The sequence below is a fragment of the Rhinolophus ferrumequinum genome, chromosome 3 (genome assembly GCF_004115265.2).
Source record: "Rhinolophus ferrumequinum isolate MPI-CBG mRhiFer1 chromosome 3, mRhiFer1_v1.p, whole genome shotgun sequence".
NCBI lineage: Eukaryota > Metazoa > Chordata > Mammalia > Chiroptera > Rhinolophidae > Rhinolophus > Rhinolophus ferrumequinum.
Genome location: NC_046286.1, coordinates 55,052,771 through 55,072,499, shown reverse-complemented (window position 1 = coordinate 55,072,499; position 19,729 = coordinate 55,052,771). Strand labels below are relative to the sequence as shown.

Genomic DNA, 19,729 nt, shown 5'->3' with positions numbered 1-19,729 from the left:
GCTGGGTCTATATTTCCATTAACAAATGATTCCCATTTGTAGTAGATTAAAAAGCATAGAAATATTTGATAATGGCAGGAGATAGAACTTCCATGGAGCAGAACTAACGTAACCTTTGAGGAGTGTTTACCTATGGGTACACTCCGCACAGGCTCTGTGGGTTGTCAATGTATCAAAGAATGTCAGTGTCAATTAAATGAACAAGTTTTAGAATCATAGAGTCAAATACTCTAGAGTTAGCACTGAAAATAGTCCAGCTATTGCAAGTTTAACAGAGGAAGTACTTGGTCAAAATCTTAATTCAATACTTGTAAGAAATGTTTTGATATACCAAGTGGTAGATAAAATCTTCTATATAGTCTTAGTAGAATCCTTTTACATTTTTAAATGCTTATAGTTAAGACCAAATGAAAAGATTACCTTTAAGTGGAAAATACAGTCCAATAGGCTTCAGAAAGCTTCTTCAAATTATTTTAAGAAAGAAGATGGATGGATTATAAGTAAGTAGTTTTTAGACTTGCAAAATTGCATTATACATATTTAGCAGTCCACAGTTTGAAGAGTTAATTGCTACACCTCATGTCTTAAAGGATCCTAAAATGAAAATTGCACTATTAAGTTTTTGAATCTATTTTATAGTTATGTTTCAGGGAATATTAATACTATTAGCATACATTTGGAGGATTTTTTGTATCATCCAAGATATGCTGGAACCTTATCAATAACTATAATGTCACTGACTGTTAAGATGACAGGCATAATTCTTGGCACATAGATTTCAGTATATCATAGGTAAATGGGATGAATAAATATTTCACTTTTTCCCTTCTAGATCTTTCTTAGGAGAGGATTGAGAAGGAAAATGTATTGTGTGTGGATTCTCACAATGTTTTTAAGATTATCTGCCAAATCTGAATGGTCTACCAACAAATATAGTCTGTTGTAAACATTAGTGTGACCTTATCAAATTCACAGAGGCGGGAAGTCTAATTCAGGCTGCTTTCCTGGCCAGGCTGCCAGGAGCTCATATCTTACCATAGGAGCCAGATGAGGTCTTATTAATGGATGACTATTTAAAAACAAATAATTCTAAATGAACTTAATCCTGAGTGATTAGTCTTCCAAATTCAAAGATCCACACTATGATGCCGAGTCATCATCCAGTATCAAAACTACCTTTTAATTCCACAGCAGAACACCCGAAACACCAACTAAAAGCACTGTTCCCCACTCCAGAAGCAACAGAGCCGATGCATTTAGCATTTCCAAAACGAACACAAATGTGTGGATTTTGAGGTGTTAAACACCTTTACTTACTCTTGTGTATTTGCAGGCGGTCTCTCTTCAAGAACTATAATATAATTTAGAAGGCTATTTCCCCCTAGGTGACTCTACCTGTAAGCTTTTGTATGACAATTTGCTGATGGTTTATTGATGCTATGATGCTGTTATGAAGGATCCTTCTACCCCCAGCTCCTCTCCTCAGACCCACATAACAACCCTTTTCCCGGTTGGGGCTGTAGGAAATGAGTAATGCTTAACCCATTTGTGTGATCAATTCACTTAAGCAGCTACTGTGAAATGTTAATCACAACTTTAATTTGTACTGCATTAGCATTTTGATTAACTTGTAGGCTTGCTAGCGCACTTGAAGCGCTTTTACTCATAGTTACAGCTCGGAAATGACTTTTTGATTAATTAAGTTTGTTAGACAGCAGCTGAGCTTCCTGAATGCTAACCTTCTGGGGGTAAAAGTTCAGGAGAAAGTTACTGTGAACAACTGTTGCTATTGAAAAAGATTCTTATATATGTACTTATAGCATTTTAATTATTGACAAAATATTGTATCATTACTTACAACTGACCTAAACCTTTAAAGGAGTGTGTCTTTCTGTCAAGAAAGCTTTTTTTCAGGCTTTCCCATCATTGTAAAACTTCTGGGAGCTCTTGGACTAAATAGTGCATTTCCTAGCAGATGTCTAACAACTACTGTTTTAACTAGCTGCCTAGGATGAATTCCATAGTTTATATTTTAGAATACTTTTAGATTTACAGAAAAGTTGCAAAGATAGAACAGAGAATTCCTGTATATGGTACATTTGTCACAATTAATGAACTGTATTGACATATTGTTATTAACTAAAGTTTGTACTTAATTCAGAATATTTTTTTTCACTTAATGTCCTTTTTCTGTTCTAGTATGTATCTTATTTAAGAAACCACATTATATTTAATTGTTAACGTCTCTTGAGGCTCCGCTTGGCTGTGAATTTCTCAGACTTGCATTGTTTTTGATGATCTTTCCATAGTATTTTGCACTCTCATGACATTCCATAAATAACAACTTAGATTTTATAAGTTAATGAAAATTTTTTTTTCTAATTTTCGAGTAAGTAAATCTGTCTCTTAAACTCTTGATGGTGTATTTATCTATATGTCATTTAATGTGAACAGAAGTAGGAACATTATCTAGCCATTTCAACCTTTATCATTATCTTATTTTCATTATTTTCACGTGGTGGTTGTAATCTCTACACTGTCACTAGGGTGTCATGAGGACTATCAGGAGATGTGAGGAAAAGTTGAAAAGGTTCCTTGAGAAGGAGAAAGAATGAAAGGAGGAAGAAGAGAGGGTTCAGTCATCAGAATGCTAAGAAGGGTAGAGAGGCTGGAACACCACGTGTACCCCTCCATATGTAGACTTTGCAGCCACAGAGTCTCGGAGACACCGAGGACTAAATTCACAGACTTTTTATTTTGGTGGGGTGTTTTTGTTTTTGTTTTTGTTGTTTTGTTAAAGTATAGTTGTCATATATTAGTTTCAGGTGTACAACATAGTTACTCAACATCTATATACCTTATGAAGTGATCACCACAATTCTATAATAGTAACCTTCTGACACCGAACAAAGTTATTACAATATTATTGACTATATATATATATATATATATATATATTCCCTACATTGTACATTGCATTGTCATTCACACTTAAGTTTAGAAAACTTTTAATATTCACCTTAGAGCTACATCTTATCCATCTGATAACATACCTCTTGATGTATGTAGAATGTCATAGTTTTTCTTGTAGTCATCTAAGCCAGCAATTCTATTTCCCTGCAATGAAGTTGATTTCATTTGGTGGTCACAGTGCTCAGACTTCCTGTTTTACCCCTGGATTATTTAAATCCAGAATTTAATTGTGTTTAAAAGATATTTAATGGCTGTATATCAAATATTAAGATGTAGTTATAACCAAATGGCTGACTAAAAGTAATTTAAATATTTTAGATTTTCAACAATTGTATTGACAACATTTTTTCAGAGACGATAATCAATTAAATGCATAGTAATTTTGCCTGGAGCTTTATTTTTTCTGTTATGTAGGGAAAGAAGACAGATGTAAACCTTAAATTTTTCTTGAAACAAGATAAGATATATGTAAATCATTCAGAGATAGTAGAATATAATGTAATGAGCACAGATATGAAATTATAATAGAAAACCAAGATCAAGTCTTAACTTTAACACCTATTACCAGTGTGACTGTACAGTCCCTGAACTTCTATGATCCGCAGTTTCTCCATCTGTGAAAAGGGAGTAGTACTAATGCCTGCCTCATACTTGTTTTTTTATGATTAAATGAGAGCTATTATTTATGGAACAATTTTTATAATCTGTGCACTACTATCCAAATATTTTCATCACATCATGTATGCACACCATCTATATAGTTTCACTTTAACTATATAATTCACTTTCACAATAATTGAATGAAATTTGACATAAAATACAGAGAGATAATGTTGTCAAGCTTGCATTTTTAGATATAATATAAAGTAGCAGAAAATAAGAAAAAAAATCTGTAAATTTGGATAAATCTGTCCTTTGCAGAAACACTCACACCACTATGAAAATGTGGTTGAATTTAAATGCTAAGACCAAGCCTAACATGCTTAGGAAATTCTTGAAACCGATTCAAAATAAATGTTGAGGACATGAGATCTATTCAAGTTATAAAGCACAGCCTTGGGTTCAGGATCCTTAGAGCCTAAAAAATTTCCTTCCAGAGAGTGTGCATTTTCTAATCTCTAATACTTTTTGTTTGTGAGGGTGAGGTGGGGGGTGATTTTTGTGATGGGGGTGATTATTGTTGTTTTACCTTTGAATAAAGCCAAGGACTGGAGAAGTTCTTGAGTTCTCCATGAATTCCATGTGAAGACGATGTGTATAATATTTGTGCCTCTCTTTGTTGTTTGCCTTTCCTCTCTCCTCATCCATCTCTCTGTTCTTCCTCACTCCTTCCATATCTTGCCTCGCAGTCAGACACAGGCAGACACACACCACCCCATTTCTACATTCGCTCTGAAACTCCTGAGCTGGCCAAATCTTTTTATTTCTCCAGTAATAAAAGTCTGCCTCCTCAGGTCTCTCCAACCTCATCTTTCTTTCTTCTCAGATTCCTGCTGCTTTTATCAATGTTATGTTTTACTGTCAATGTCTGTACGATTCCTTTCTCAACTATGTTCCGAATTCTAGATCTCTTTCCCCACCTCACTCAAACACCAGTTTATGGTCTTTAGCTTCATCCCAGCTCTTTCATTCAACACAGTGGCTTCAACATATCCCTTTTTCTACATCATAATTGTATGCCTTCCAAACTCTTCCACTCTAATAATTACTATATTCAACCACTTTTGCCACCACCTTCATGGTATCACCCTCTGACTCGGCTCTCTGGCCACAGCATCTTTACCAATCAGCGTCACTGAACATTTCTGTGATTCATGAGACCTGGCATCTCTCACCCGCCTCCTCACCCATCAGCTCAGTCCCCTATGGCTGCACTTGCCACCCAAAAAGCATTGTCCCTACAGTTGTCCTTTTCAACAGTATATCACTAGTAACCTAAAATTTCTCACCTCTCTGAGTAACCACCAACCTCTGAATTCTATGCTTTCGCACGCAAATTAATCATAATCGTGATGGCTGGAAACAATCGCAAAACATTGCTAGTTGTTTCTATAATTTCTAATTGTTTCTAATAATTTCTGTGATTATTGTTTCAAAATCATGCTGTTGTAACTCACTGCTGCACTAGTTTTTATTCACATCATTAATTCCCCCCAGCACTTATTTCAAATCTCTTCCTGCTCCTTTACAGTACCTTCTCCCAGCAAGAGACGTCACCTCCAACTTAGAGATAATGGAGACCCTGTACCCTGAGTGCTGTCAACGTCTGTTCTCTTCACCTCAAAGCTTCTTTCTCCCTCTGTCCCTCTGTCTCTCTCTCTCTCTCCCCCTCTCTATCCCTCTCTATCCCTCTTTCTCCCTCCCCCCCTCTCTCCGTCCCTCCCTCTCTCCCTCCCTTTCATGACCCTGGGTGTGTGAGGTCTTCATCAACTAGCTGAAGCCTCTCTTTTCTGTGAGGCCTTGCCCACACACCCCAACAGCGGAAACCTCATCTTCCACTGATCGAAGTGGGTCTTTTCTCTCTGCAGTTTATTCTGTGCTCAGTATATGCTGCCTTATTTTTTGACTTAGGTTTTCCTGCCTCTGAGTTCAAGGATACTACAGTTCACCTGGAAAGATGGAAAGTGAACTTTTTAAAAACATGTAACAATATAGTATGAGTGTCTTATTATTTTATTGATAAAAGATTAAAGCTTACAGAAGATAGATGCAAGCCTAATCAAACACCTTGATTTTTCAGACGAGAAAAATGAATATCGGTGGTTAAGTGATTTGCCTAAGGTCTTACAACTAATTTAAAGGCACAACACTCTAAGCTGTCAGGCTAAGTCTCTTTTGTTAGTATACCACACCATCTTCAAACCAGTATCAAGTGTTCCTGAGTTATATGTCTGTTCATTCTTTATCTAAACTTATCGTTTGCCTTAAGCATTGTCTTGTCAAGCGAGCTTCTCCATGTTGCATCTTATCTAGTAGCACATTCATGTGCTAATACAGAACCCCCCTGAAATCCCACACCACCTTCCTCACGTCCTAAACTTTACAGGCAGTATCCTATACTGGTTAAAAGCAAGCGCTTTGGAATCTGGCTCCCCAGGATTTTACTCCCAGATATATACCCTCTTACCAGAGCTATGTAGCCTTAGGCAGGCATTTGTTGTTGTTGTTGTTTTTTCCCCTCTCTGAGCCACGATGTCTTCATCTGTAAAATGAGATTAAATTGAATGACTTACATAAAATAGAGCGTTTGACAAATAGTACACCCTTAAGGAACGAGTAATCATGATTATTTCAGTAGTTCCCTGAGAGTACTTTAGATGCCCTCACCCCTTTAACCTTTCCTGCCTTTCCAGATCTCATCTCCAGGTAACCTCCATTCTGCAATCCTCACCTCTGCTCTCAAGCTGCTCGTTTTACCTCTTTCAGCTGCCTACTTTGTGCCCAGGACTTCTAAGTCTGCACCCCTAGCCCATATTCTCTCTCCAGGGCTCATTTTTACCTGGACATCTCACTTGGCTTCGTAGTGGCACCTCAGTTAACATGTGTGCAAAACCAAACTCATTACCTGCTCTCCTATAAATAACGACAGCCCCACAGTTTGTGTTCATTATGATAAGGTTTTAATTGTAGTGTAATTTTATAAATGAATACAGTACTATAAATCATATTTCCGTTCTGTCACAGTTGGACATGGCAATGAATTCTGAATTAACAATCAATTAAAATTGATTCGCACTTAGTAGGAGAAAGTCTCATACACGGAGTCAGTCCCCATCCGTTTTTCCCCTGTATTTACAATCATCCTAGCTTTGCCTGGTAGGCAGCATGCCAAGTAGAAAGTGGATAAGATGTAAAGGGGGATTGAATATTTGCCGAATGTTAATGCTAAACTGATAAAGAATGTCCAGTTATTTCTCCTGAATGTATTAAAACAACCTTTTGTTGTGGAGTGTTAGATCTCTGCAAAGGACTTTGAGATGCCTTGCGGAACTGAGCCACAATCTCTAGCTGTTCGTAAAGGCAGCGCCACTCTAGGGAGGAGCATGTACCTCAGTCCTTATCTACAGGAAGACTGCTATAAAAGATAGTGAGACACAGGACTCCACCCCAGGCTCAGCCATGCAGAAGTAGGTCAGTACGAGCTGTCAGGACCCTCAAGCCCAATTACCTGGACCATCCCTTCTCCATAGCCCATTTAGGTGTGTACCTCTGAGCAGTCATGTGGACTTACCCACTCAAACTGAGACCTCCACATCCTCCCGTTTGGCCTGAGCTACAGGATCTGTCTTTGGCCTTGTCCCCTTGTAATTGCACCCGTCTCCTGATGAACTGTTTGTTCTATGCCTCTGCCCCCAACCTTGCATGCCCTGCCCTCAAAGCCCTGTACTACTTCGTGCAGAAATCAACACCAAAAGGCCCAAACGAAGTCCCTGTTGGAAATAATGGATTGTTAGGGCATTCTTTTCATCTCATGATAGAAGAACTTTAAAAATAGTCACCTGTTTATTGAGATCTGTGTTATAGGTAGTATATTAGATACCTCACATAGTACCTTATCTTCTTTTACCCTCGTAGCACCCCTATAAGGAGGTATAATACACCTTCTAAAAATAAGAAATCTAGCATAGTAGGGTTAGGTGATTTCCCACAATTTACACATAATAAGTGGAATAAAACCAGAATTCATACCTGTGTCTTTCTGACATCAGAGCTTGTAAGTTTTTCCCTATGCTGTACTGCCTTTGGCAGATGTGCAGTAACTTGGGCAGAATGTTGTTATAATTGTTGTAATTGGATTTTTACTAATATTTTTTAATAAAATGAGTAATTCTTGAGTGTACTCTGTTAGGGCTAGAGTGACAAAGAATGCTTCCAGGTTCTTGTTGTCAAGGAGTTTATAGTTTAAAGGGCAAATATGTAAACAGAGAATCTCAATAGCATAACACTGACATGCGTCAAGAACAGTAGCCGCTTAGGAAAAGAAGTACCTACAATCCATCTGGAAGAATCAGGGAGACTTCACCTTAAGAAGTAGCATTTGAGCCAGACTTGAAGGATGAATAGGAATTTCCCAGGTAGTCTAGGTAGAGGGAGCAGTATTTGTAGAAAGAGAACATTAAGTAAGAGCCAGGGCAAAAGTGGGGAAATCGCAGTAATTTAGTAGTGCTGCAGGAAGGGGCGAGAGTGATGTACCAGGAACAGATAGATCACAGGGCACTGACTGTCACGCAGAGAAGTGTTAGCTTTTGTCCTCTGCACAATGTGATGTCACTGAAGAAATTTAAGCAGAGCGATGACAATCAGTTTTACTTCTGTAAAAATTTCCTTTGGTAACAATATAAAATATGGATTGAAGAAAAATTAGATGAGAATGAGAATAAAGGCGTATTTATAATATTCCAGGTGAGAGTTTGGTGAGGGTCTGCACTGTCAGTGGCGTGGGGGAGGGGAGCGAAGAAAACAGGACCTACAGGGCGTGATCCGGCAGAGAGGCACGGAGCAGCACTTGGCACATTTGAGTAGTCATGAGACCTTTTGTCGTCCCAGGTTCTTGACCTCCCCACCTGCCTTTTCCCTAAATTAAAACAAGATAAATAATAGTTTTCAATTCATGATATGGCTTTTCATTTACTTCATGTAAGCAATCACTTTGCATGATTTTTTACATTTTCACATCTGGATCATACAATGAAAAATTGTGGGGCAGTCTCATAAATTTTATGAAATCTTTCAACTTCATCATGAAAACTTCAAAGTTAAAAACATATGGTTCATCCATCCAACTCTTCTAGTATGTGAGCTTTCGGTCTGGAATTTATTTCCACTCGAGTTGTAATGTAAAATCACAAGTAAAATCACCATAGTTACTCCACATTACAACTTCTAACATCATCATGATACTGGATTAGATATAATTATTCATTTCTCTTTTCCTTTTCCCTTACAGAACTCAGGAATTGTGACTTGTGAACTAATACTTTTTGTTTTTTTTATCCGAGTGGTGGTCATGACCTGCTTGTCTCATGCACTTCAAAGAATGGCAAAGTGTTTTAATCAGCTCTGCAGAAAAATACAAAGACTAGAAGTGGATTTTCCCTGGATTTATAAACCTGTGTACACAGTAACATACACACATATACATACATATAAATATATCTGTTTGTACCAACACTCAGGCTTTATAATGTGTGATTAGTAGACTGAGAGGTTCTAAAGACCATTCTGACCCTTCCATCACATTTAATAACCATCCTACCCAGAAACATTGAGCTAACTTCCCTGTAATGTATATGAAAAGATCACAGATTGGTTTAGCCAGATGCTTTTAAAACTATTTTACTTTTTGTAAATTAAAGAACACAGAATAGAAAATTCAAAACTTAGAAGGAAAATGTGTCTGCCTCAATAGTACTAAGTAATGTGGCAAAATAATTTTACTGAAATAATATATCTTAAAAATTATTTCTAAAAATTTTCTAATAGATTTTGTACATTTTCAAAATATTTTACTATTGATAAGACATTTAGTATGAAAGTATCGTTTTAAGCATTTACGAGGTACATCTCATTTCTCTTACCTTCATCTTTTCATTTCCCAAAACAAGAGAGGACTCTTGTAAAACTGTATGAAGGAACTGCCTCAGATCATCTTAACTTATGTGTCTTTAAGTCAGCATTCTCCAGAATCTAATTTAATTGAAATAGCTTTGCCTGTGTAAACTTCTCCTTTGTTTAAATAAGATTTCACTGTTTAGTTTTGCCTTAAGCAAATGCAGCATTTGTTTGTCCATAAAACATTAGATTAAATGTATAGACTAACACGAATAGCTTCTCATCATTCCACATGCATCACTGGAAGATCCCCCCTTAGCTAGTGTGTGGCATATTGTTTTCGTTGAAAACCAAGGCTCTGTCTTTAGCCTTCTCTTTGGGAAAAATAAACTGTTGGCCAGGAGACCTATCGCCTTACTAGTATTGATTTTAAATCTGGAGAAGGCTACCTGAGATTTACTCTTTAAACGCAGCTGCTAATTCTCTTGATACAGTGAATTATGTAGGTGTTTGCTCTCAAAGTACACTGAGTTTTTCTCTTTGTTTTAATATTGGGTACCAGTATTATCTGGCTATCTTTGCTGCTCTAAAAAAAGTTAAATATTTGCCACTTTGTAGGAAGTACTGTGCCGTAAATGCTACGGGAGATTGTGTGTTCCCTCCAATCCAACTGTAGTTTATTTTCTGGTTTCTATTTTAGTTAATAGTAATTTAAAGGTATAATGCTTGGTTTTGTTTTTTGTTCTTTTGTTAAAGCAGACGTCAGATCCCCAGTGGAGAGAGCAAGTGCCATGGTATTCTTATAACTTGTCCATTTTCCCTGTTCAGGCAATGCTGGATGTGGCTGCAAATCAGGGCTGGTTGGTGACTGCCCTGAATATCACCAACCTGGTTCAGATGGTAATCCAGGGTCGGTGGTTAAAAGACTCTTCTCTTCTTACAATACCAAACATAGAACACCATCATCTTCATATTTTCAGGTAATTAATTGTTTTAATTTTCAATGTAATTGGTTTTTAAATTTCAAAATATTATTTTCTTTACATGTGTGGTCACTTGATTTTCAGGCTGTCCAAAGAATATTGATTTTTCTTTTTTTAACCGTAAAAATGCCCATTTGCCAGAGGGAGACATGGCCTAGTGTTGTAACATTCTCACTTGGAATTTGATCATCTGTCCCAAGCTGAAGCACAGTTCATTTGAACCTTCCATTAAATTTTAGTTCTCCACTTGCAACATTGGATACATTGCTATTTTAACTGGGCTTATTCCTCCACAATATCAGTCTTCTTTTGAAAAGATGCTAAAGTGCTTTGTGATCTAAAGCAAAATGAATTACCAATTTCTGTTATTGCATAATGGATTTGAAGGATCTGAAATCCATTGTCAAAGTAAAATGCTCATCTGCAAAATGTCTAGAACTGCGTAATTCTATATACTAGCAGCTCAAGATGTAACCTGTGCTTAAAAGATGAGTTTATATTGTCATCAAGTTATTTAACCCTTAGGTCCTATGTACATGACTACAACTATTTTAGCAAGGAAAAGAACAGTACATAGTACAAGCAAGATTGGCAGTGTTTAAATGAAAATATTTCTTTCACACCAGTATTTCACACCAGTTGAGAGACACTTCGCAGCCAAAATGTTGGTTCCCCGTCTTGTTGACAAGCAAAACAGTCTGGCTGCAGGCTGCTGTCATTCACCCATTACTCTTGTCAGCTGCAGTAGGTGTGGCAGTCAATTTAGGCATCTAGATACAAACGCCGCTGAGAATCTCAAACATGCGTGGGGCCTCCTCAGGAAGCTCCCTCAATTTGTCTCAAGTAGGTTCTAGGGCAGTTGGTTCCATGGTGCTGAGTCCCCGCCATGGGATATCCCTAGAACCAACCCAAAAGGCACATTCAGAGAGTGAGCCAAACCAGCAGCAGTTGGCATGAGGGGGAAAGCAGAGACTTCACATGTCTGCGCTCAGTTTCAGGAACCCTCCCAATACGGTACTAAGCGTTATGGGCATTGGGTTTCAACAGTAAAGCAGGGACATACAGGTACTACCCCACACAACACCCAGGTCTCTTATGCAAGCTGCTGGAGCCTAAGAGATTTGATCCAATTCTTTACCGTTACCCTGAAAAATATAATTTTAATTATAGGTTTCTTTTTGCCATATGAACAGCAAATAGAGAGTAAGATTTAGGTGGCCTACGTTCCTGGGGATCTGGCACAATCTCAAAGATTGCCAAAATGTACTTTTAATTGTATATTGTGTAATTCCCCACAACTTACAATGAGAACTTTATTCAAGTAATTATGTTAGAGTTGTTTGGCTGCGTCCATTAAAAACATGTCAGGGCTCCAGTTCAGTGTTTTATTCACGTTGAAGCATTAGAGCACATGAGAGCCTTCCTGGAGAAAGATACCCACTGTCTGTGAACCCTAAGCATTTACTGAGCTCACATGATTTGCACATTGTACGCAGTGATAGTACCACTGCTTTGGATTGATACCTTAGACAATGCTGGCTGATTTTGAAACTTAACACTGACCTTTAAAAAATTTACATTAATCTTAATTTTAAAAAACTGTTCTAATTTTATAAACCATCATTGTCTGAAAATCTCATTTGTGCTATGAAAGAAGTATTTTATTGGTGTTAATGTTATTTCTTAGGAAATGGAGCCCAGGTCTAAAGGGCCCACGTGCCAGGTGCCACGGTTTCATTGAGTGCCTTCCTGAATTGATCCTTGCCTGTGGAGGGAAAGACCACGTGTTCAGCTCCATGATGGAAAATGAGATACCGGCTGAAAAAATGAAGCAGGTAACGCCGTGCCTTCCATGTTTTGAAGCTCCCTTACTCTGTCTGGGAATTTATACCAGCCATTTTCTAACTTACAGCATTGGTTATTGGAGTCAGACTCACCAGGATTTAAATCTGTCTACCACTTCCTAATCATGATTGTGAAAATGAAAGTATCCTGCCTATCTCATAAAGTTCTTGTGAAAATTAAGCAGGATATTATTATGTAAACTGCTGTATGTAGTTCCTGGTATAGACTAAGAGTTCAATAAATGGTATGAAAAATAATGACAGTAACAATAATTAGGAGTAGCATTGTACTTATTAGAAGCTGTTTCAGGAGCTGCTGACAGAGGTAGGTCTACAATACCTTGTCCGTCCCTAAGCTGCCTTACCCAGGAGCTCTTCTCAGCCCTTCAGAATGGTTTTTCTTTTTTTAACACTTGAGTATATTTTCATCCAGTTTCCTCAGTTACATTTTTATGCCCCCACCCTTATTTTAATCACTTTATTGTAGCTAGATTCTAAATTATTCCTTCAAATAAACTCCTCATTTGTATACAGTATAACTTAGATAAAAAGCTAAATATGTGCTGTGAAAGACAACATAGGTCATCTCTCCAAACCATTTTTGGAAAGGCCAAAAATATGAATGAATGATGCCAGAAATATTTGGCCTATCTAGACTTTTAAGTATTAAGCAATTTTACTCTAAACATGTCAAAGTAAACATTCAGGATTTGTAACATAATTAACACTCTGACTTGCAAATTCAGGTATTAAAATAAAGAAACTTCTAAAGCATGTCATTTTTTATCCAGTGGAACTTATTTTTGAGCAAGACTTGGAAAAAGTGTAACAGGCATTAAAGTCTGATTGTTCAATTTCTGTTGAACCCAAAATTGGCACAAAAAACTATTTAAATATTCATAATAAGTGCCTACCTTTCTAACTAAATTACCATCAAAATTATGAATAAAAACAATATATTTAAATCAAAACAAGGCTTCCGTTAGCAACAACAAATTTCTAACATAGCATATGTTGATTTCAAGCCAAGTTTTAAGATGTGATGAAAAATTAGAACATTGTTATAATTAGTTCAGGGAGAACTCAGAAGTAAACTTACTTAATTTATTTGCATAAATTGCCATTCTGTTATCTTTAAAACCAAATGCAAATTGGCTCAGTCTGATATGATGATGGTTATTTGGCTCAAAAGTGCTTCAATTTGCAGAGCAATCTGGTGTTGGCTCTGCAGTGAGGCGATCCCAGGTAACATACAAATCCTGAATTATTCCAGAAATTAGTATGTTTAAAGCATCAATTTAAGTGCTAATTGCAGTAGTAATGAGAAAAAGCAGTACGACTGTGAGATTTGCATCTTCTGCCCCATCAGTATGCCTGGAACGGCTGCTGACTGGCAGAGGATTTGGCTGCTAATTAAATAATTGTATGCATGGCAGTGCTCTTGCCTGATTCAATAGATGAAGATTAATCCTCAGATAAATATGTTTGGCTGGTATTGAAATGTCTTAGCAGTTTCTGTAAAAATAGCTCGTGTTTTATATACATATGTGCATGTGTGTGTACACACACCCCCAACAAATATATGAACACACTGAGGATGAAAAATAATATTAAGTGCTACAAAAAGAATGCATATATATAAAAGCCAGATATGACTTTTGGAGACTTTGTAAAGTAAAATCCCAACCAGTTGCTAATAACTGAAAACATATTGGTAACTAATTTAATGGTACAACTAAAGAAACATAAAGGCTTGCTCCATGTGGTAAATGTTACTTGTGTTGTCGCACCAGTTGAAATGCTTTACAAAAGTTGTGTATTTAAATGTCCTCTTGATCACTTTTCCACTCAGGCCAGTCTTAGGACATCAAGTGGTATAGCTTCTATACTCAGTAACTTGGCTCTAGCCAAATGGGAGAGGCCATCATTTGTTACCTTGCACAGTGTAGACCATTCTGTGGCTTGACTATTTCAAGATCTATTACAGACATAATTTCAGATTCACAAGACAAGTTATAGGATTGGAGTTGCATTGAAAATCTGCGTTGGATTTACATTTTTTGAATTCTTGGGGCACAGTTTGATTCATTAGGACTACTTCATTTCAATTAGATATACTCAACAGCACTGAAGTCTTAACAGATAGGAAATCAAAGCCTATAAGCAAATGTATGGTATATATTAAAGAAATAAAAGGAAAACTAAAACTAAAGTATTTGTGTACTTTTAAAACTAACCTAGAAGGGAACAACTTATAAAACAACAAACATATTGAAAAGTTTTCTTGACTGATAGTGATAGTGCCATATAATTGTAAATAATAGAAAAAGTTGACAATTATCTGAGGACATCAAGTTTATTTTGTTACATCCTTTCTGTAGACTTGAATAATTCAACAGTGATGAGCAGTTACTCTTTGCATACTGATTTCTTACAAATATCTTTCAATTTAAAGAATAAGAATTGGTAAAATATTTTCTACCCCTTTAATATGTATCATTTAATTAGTATTCTCAATATGATAATGCCAAAAATATATATTTGTTTCTAGAAGGAACCCTAGACTTACAAGTTTCCTTATGCTATACAGACATATAGAAATATTTTCCTTTCAGAATAAATTTGAAATATGAACCAAAAAAGCATTTTGTACAGTAAGTGGTCAATGGATGATGCTGACTCACTGACATCAACAATTGCATCACATTTTTTAAGTTATTTTTATATCCCAAAGTAATGCTTTCTACCTTAGAAATCACGTAAAATGTTAGAATAGATGCATCTCTAAAACAAACCAGCTCAACAGCAAACATTATTAAACTTAGTTTTTACTATAGTCGATAGCCATTCAATATCTAGGAGGGATTTAGTATAAAGTGGTCACAAGTTTAGATAACGATTAATTCTTTTTTAGTTGATTTTTAAAGGACTTTAAACTACAAAGATTAAAAGCACGCTATTTTTATACACAAATAAGTACAAGAAAAACTGGCAAAGCTGAAAAAGAGCTATGGATTGTATCAATCTCAATGTCCTGGTACTAATATTATACTTGAGTTTTGGAAAATGCTCCCATTGGGGGAAACTGGGGAAATGGGGTACATAGGATCTCTCTGTATCATTTTTTACAACTGCATTGAATCCAGACTTGATCTCAAATCGGTTGATATCTTTTTTTTTTAAGTACACCATTTCTTAGTTGATCCCTGCATTTCAAATTAACCATTCCTTTATTATCTTTTCTTTCTTTTCTTATTCAGGCGTGGAATTTCTTATCTCGCTTGCCAGTGATAGATGTTGGCCTAAGTGTTAAAGGCTGGTGGGATGACTCAGTAGAAGGACACAGTGAACTCTCTATCACAACTCTAACTGCAGACAAACGAAATGACAACAAATGGATCAAATTGCATGCTGACCAAGAGTATGTGCTTCAAGTCAGCTTGCAGAGAGCCCACATTGGGTTCCACAAGGTATAGTGTTTGCTTTCCATTCTCAAATGCTTCACACCAGATGCCAGCATGCGCTACCACACATATCTTTTCTATTACTAAGGCGTCCGTGTCATTCATGAATCCCTCTTTCTCAACTGGCCTTAAGCAGCAAGCCAGTCTTCTGAAATCAGTCAGTTCTCCTCATGTGCCATTTTTCAACCCCAGAATATCGACTATACATAATAATATGTTGCCTGGAGTACTGTGCTCAAAATATGGCCGATAGCCTCAGCCCAGCGTAAGTTCCTGGAGTGCCTTTGGGGGTGCAGAGTCCTCCGCCCTCCTCCAGCCTGGCTGCATCAGAACCTCGGGGAGGGATCGAAAAGTGTGTACTTTTACCCAGCACCACAAATGACTTTTTAAAGACATTCAAGTTTGAGAAGCACTGCCCAAGAAGCACTTTGTTATATAGGAACCACACCGGGCTGGATGTAGTTGGAGCAAAGCTGTATGCTTAGCTCCATGAATTTGAATAAGACAAGAAGCTTTTCTCACCTTCATTGCCACATTTGTCTGCTTCCCTCCTTATAATGCACATGAGAGAGCTTTGACAGTGTTCACACAGGGCAACATTTTACAGTGTTTTTATTTTAATTTACTGTGCTCTGTTCTGTTGCCTGTGACATCAAAATTAATTATGTGGCCCTCTGAGACTATTACTACATAGCGTATGGATGGATTGGGTTCCAGTGCCATAATAATTGAAATAAGAAGGAATTGGCTTTCCTTTTAGCCCAGTGGAGTCAGGGGCTTTCCTGTATCTAGAATAAGCCCACAGGAGTAAGGTCGTGGTTCGGTAGTACTGTCCCCTCTGTTTTCACACACAAAAATGGTCAGGAACTTTCTATTGTTACAATGTTTTTTCAGTAACTATGCCTTCAAGTGTCATCTCATTTGATTTCTAATGATCAGTCCATGTAGGTGTGAACTTGACTGGCTGCTAGCATTTCAGAGGCTTTAATATGAGCCTTTTTAGATGAATATAACCCAACTTACCAGAAAAATAGGAAAAATCATACAGATAAAGTCATGGAAAAAAACTAAGATTATTTTAACCTTAGTATTCCTACTTAAAAGTTAGATCTAGTCGTGTCAGAAAAACTCTAAATTTTGTTTCTAAATATTGTAAAAATACATTACTCTCTGTCCTCTCTTTTAAAATGCCTCGAATGAAACATCTCCCTCTAGAACACTGAGTGAAATCTGATTGACAGCATGTCATTATTAGTACATATCATTATTAGTACATTTTATGCCATACAGTCGTTGTCTTAAAGATTCACTAGAATAATCTTGTATTTTGTAATACTCATCTAAAATAAAGACTTCAAGTGCTGTCATTATGGTGATATCTAATCTTGGATTTTGGTGATTAATATATCTTACTGATTGCTTGGGTTGTAATTTCCCATTCCTCAGAGAAAGGACTTTCTAATATTACCATATTAGAATGTGTGCTTTTTGATTCGAGTTTTATTCTTGGGTTGGAGGAAGGTGTTTATATGATACAGTGCTTATTATCTTGAAATCCAGTTTCTAGTCTTGATTACTTTTTTCCCCGTAAGTATCCGTTTCTTATGAATAACGCTTTGGAAGATTTGGTTAACATGGTTGTATTTCAGTTTGTTCATCTGCAAATGAGGTATTAATATCATGTACAAGAATGGTGTGAGAATTTACCATATTGGTGTCAAGATTCAGGGCTTTCTGTTCTAACTGAGGCAAAATAGTCTGCTGGTTATAGCCACAAAGTATTATCTGAGGACTTTGTCCAGTGTTTTAAGGATCTTGAAAAAAGATAAGTGATAGCATATCCAAGACACCAAACCAGAAAATTAGAAACATCCCATATAGATCTACTGAACTGTGTAGATTTATGGCCTTCAGGTAAGACACTGTAGCCTTTTAACTACAACCAAGTGGTATAGAAAGTCTAGAGATTGATTATTAATGCTTTATCTTTTTTTTTTCCTGGTTTACAGGGAAAGCAAGACAGCCATGCAGTTACCCCTCGATTTCCGAAATTAAAAGATGAAGGATGGTTTTTGATATTAGGCGAAGTGGATAAGAGAGAACTTATTGCTTTGAAAAGAGTAGGGTATGTGCGAAATCATCAGGTTGTTTCCATCTCTTTTTATACCCCTGAAGTACCTGGAAGGTAAGCAGAATCTTATCACCAAAATTCTGAAAGAATGAAATATGACTGTGATTGGAAAGGTAGTTTTACATTTTTGTTCTCTTTTCGTATTGTAGGTATATCTACACACTGTATTTCATGAGTGACTGCTATCTTGGCCTAGACCAGCAGTATGACATTCATCTCAACGTCACACCAGCGAGCATTTCTGCACAGGTCAACGAGGAAGTCTCTGATGCCTTGACTGACCTGAAAGGGAAGTAACCTGACCCAAACGATTCATTCGAAAGAAGTGGTTCAGAAGTCTGGCTGTTCAGGCATCAAGACAAAGTCAAATTACTTGATGTTTGCTTTGGTGAAATCAACTTCTAACCTCAAGACACCCAGGAAATAAACAGTGGCTGCAGTCAATTTCAACACAAGTTAGATGCAGTGGCCTTTTTAACAAATGTTGCCTTTTATAATGTTGTCTTCATGGGTTTTCTGATATGAAAAATAACTGCATGTGTAGAAAAATCTTTCAGTCTGTATATTGAGATGATATATAGGAATTATCAATCAAATTTTACATCATATGATGTACTGTTTACAAGAATATTAGCTTCCTTTTTTCTAAGGAAAACTACACTGAGGCATGACAATGTTAGAATTTGTTGTAACAGATTTCTAACCCTGCAGCATAAAATATATAATGCATCTGTATGGTGGTACAAAATGTGTCTTACTGGCAAAATTTATACTTTGGCCACATGTAGAAATCATTTCAAGAATTTCTTATAGTCATAAATGTGAATAATATATGATGTAAAATTACATTACGGAGCTCAATGATGATAAAAAAAAACAGAATATACTGATCTTAGAAACTGTACATACTGTAACTAGTGGGAATAAAATATTTAGAGTGCCACTTCAAGACAAGCTGACTCAATTATCTCTCCTGCTTTTTTTCCATTATACCACTTACTCTTCTGTTCTTCTTTTCATTCCCTTCTACTTCAAAACTTCACTTCCCCTTTTTTTCTGATATATTTATTTACACAAGGAGAGAAATATAGTGTAATTCGTGCTGTTACATGTATAGACCATGTAGTACAATTCCGTGTCTTTCTGTTCTCCAGGATGGGTCTAAGGCAAACACAGAAAATTTTCAACCCCTACACATAGGTTTGCACGTATGATCATGGAAATGTCTCTATGTCCAAACAATTTCCATCTTGAAATATACATTTTTCATCCTAAAAAGTTCTTAGAATTCAATGTCCATATACTGCATATCCTAGTGGAATGAAATTCTATCTTTGCTAAGTAATTTCAGTTATTCCTGATCCTGTGATGAATTATTTTACAATACTTTCCAATGTAACCAACACAAATACTAGAATTTAAAAGTTTTTCTAAAACCGGAACTTGTTGCTGGTATGTACCTCCTTTTCCATGCTAAAAAAAAAAGGAAGAAAAGGAAGAAATAAAAGTGGAGTGGGCAGAACCAAATTTCACTTCCCAAAACTGAATCTAAATAACTCATTTAAACACACCAAGTACAGTGGGCATGAGGTGCCTGACGCTTACATCATATAAAGAATGCTTCCTGCTTTTTCTTTGGCAGTTTATTTCCTAGTTGAAATTCATGCCTCTGCCACTTAATTCACTAATCCAAACAGGAACCTGAGGAGAAACAGTCTCATAGTCTTCATGTTTATCAGCATCATTCCTTTTTGTTAGAGAACAGGCAGGTTTGGGGAGGTG

The 19,729-nt window shown here is 36.6% G+C and overlaps 1 protein-coding gene across 2 annotated transcripts in view; it reads left to right on the top strand.

The window, feature by feature from the left end:
- ASCC3 (activating signal cointegrator 1 complex subunit 3) overlaps positions 1-18,901 on the top strand; it is a 288,105-nt gene extending 269,204 nt beyond the window's left edge. For both annotated transcript variants that reach the window (XM_033099400.1, XM_033099394.1), the window contains exons 38-42: positions 10,354-10,505; positions 12,196-12,343; positions 15,613-15,822; positions 17,826-18,001; positions 18,097-18,901. In XM_033099400.1, coding sequence (XP_032955291.1) covers positions 10,354-10,505; positions 12,196-12,343; positions 15,613-15,822; positions 17,826-18,001; positions 18,097-18,244 — 834 coding nt within the window. In that variant the 3' untranslated portion in view covers positions 18,245-18,901. The remainder of the gene's footprint in view (positions 1-10,353; positions 10,506-12,195; positions 12,344-15,612; positions 15,823-17,825; positions 18,002-18,096) is intronic.
- Positions 18,902-19,729: the final 828 nt, after the last annotated feature.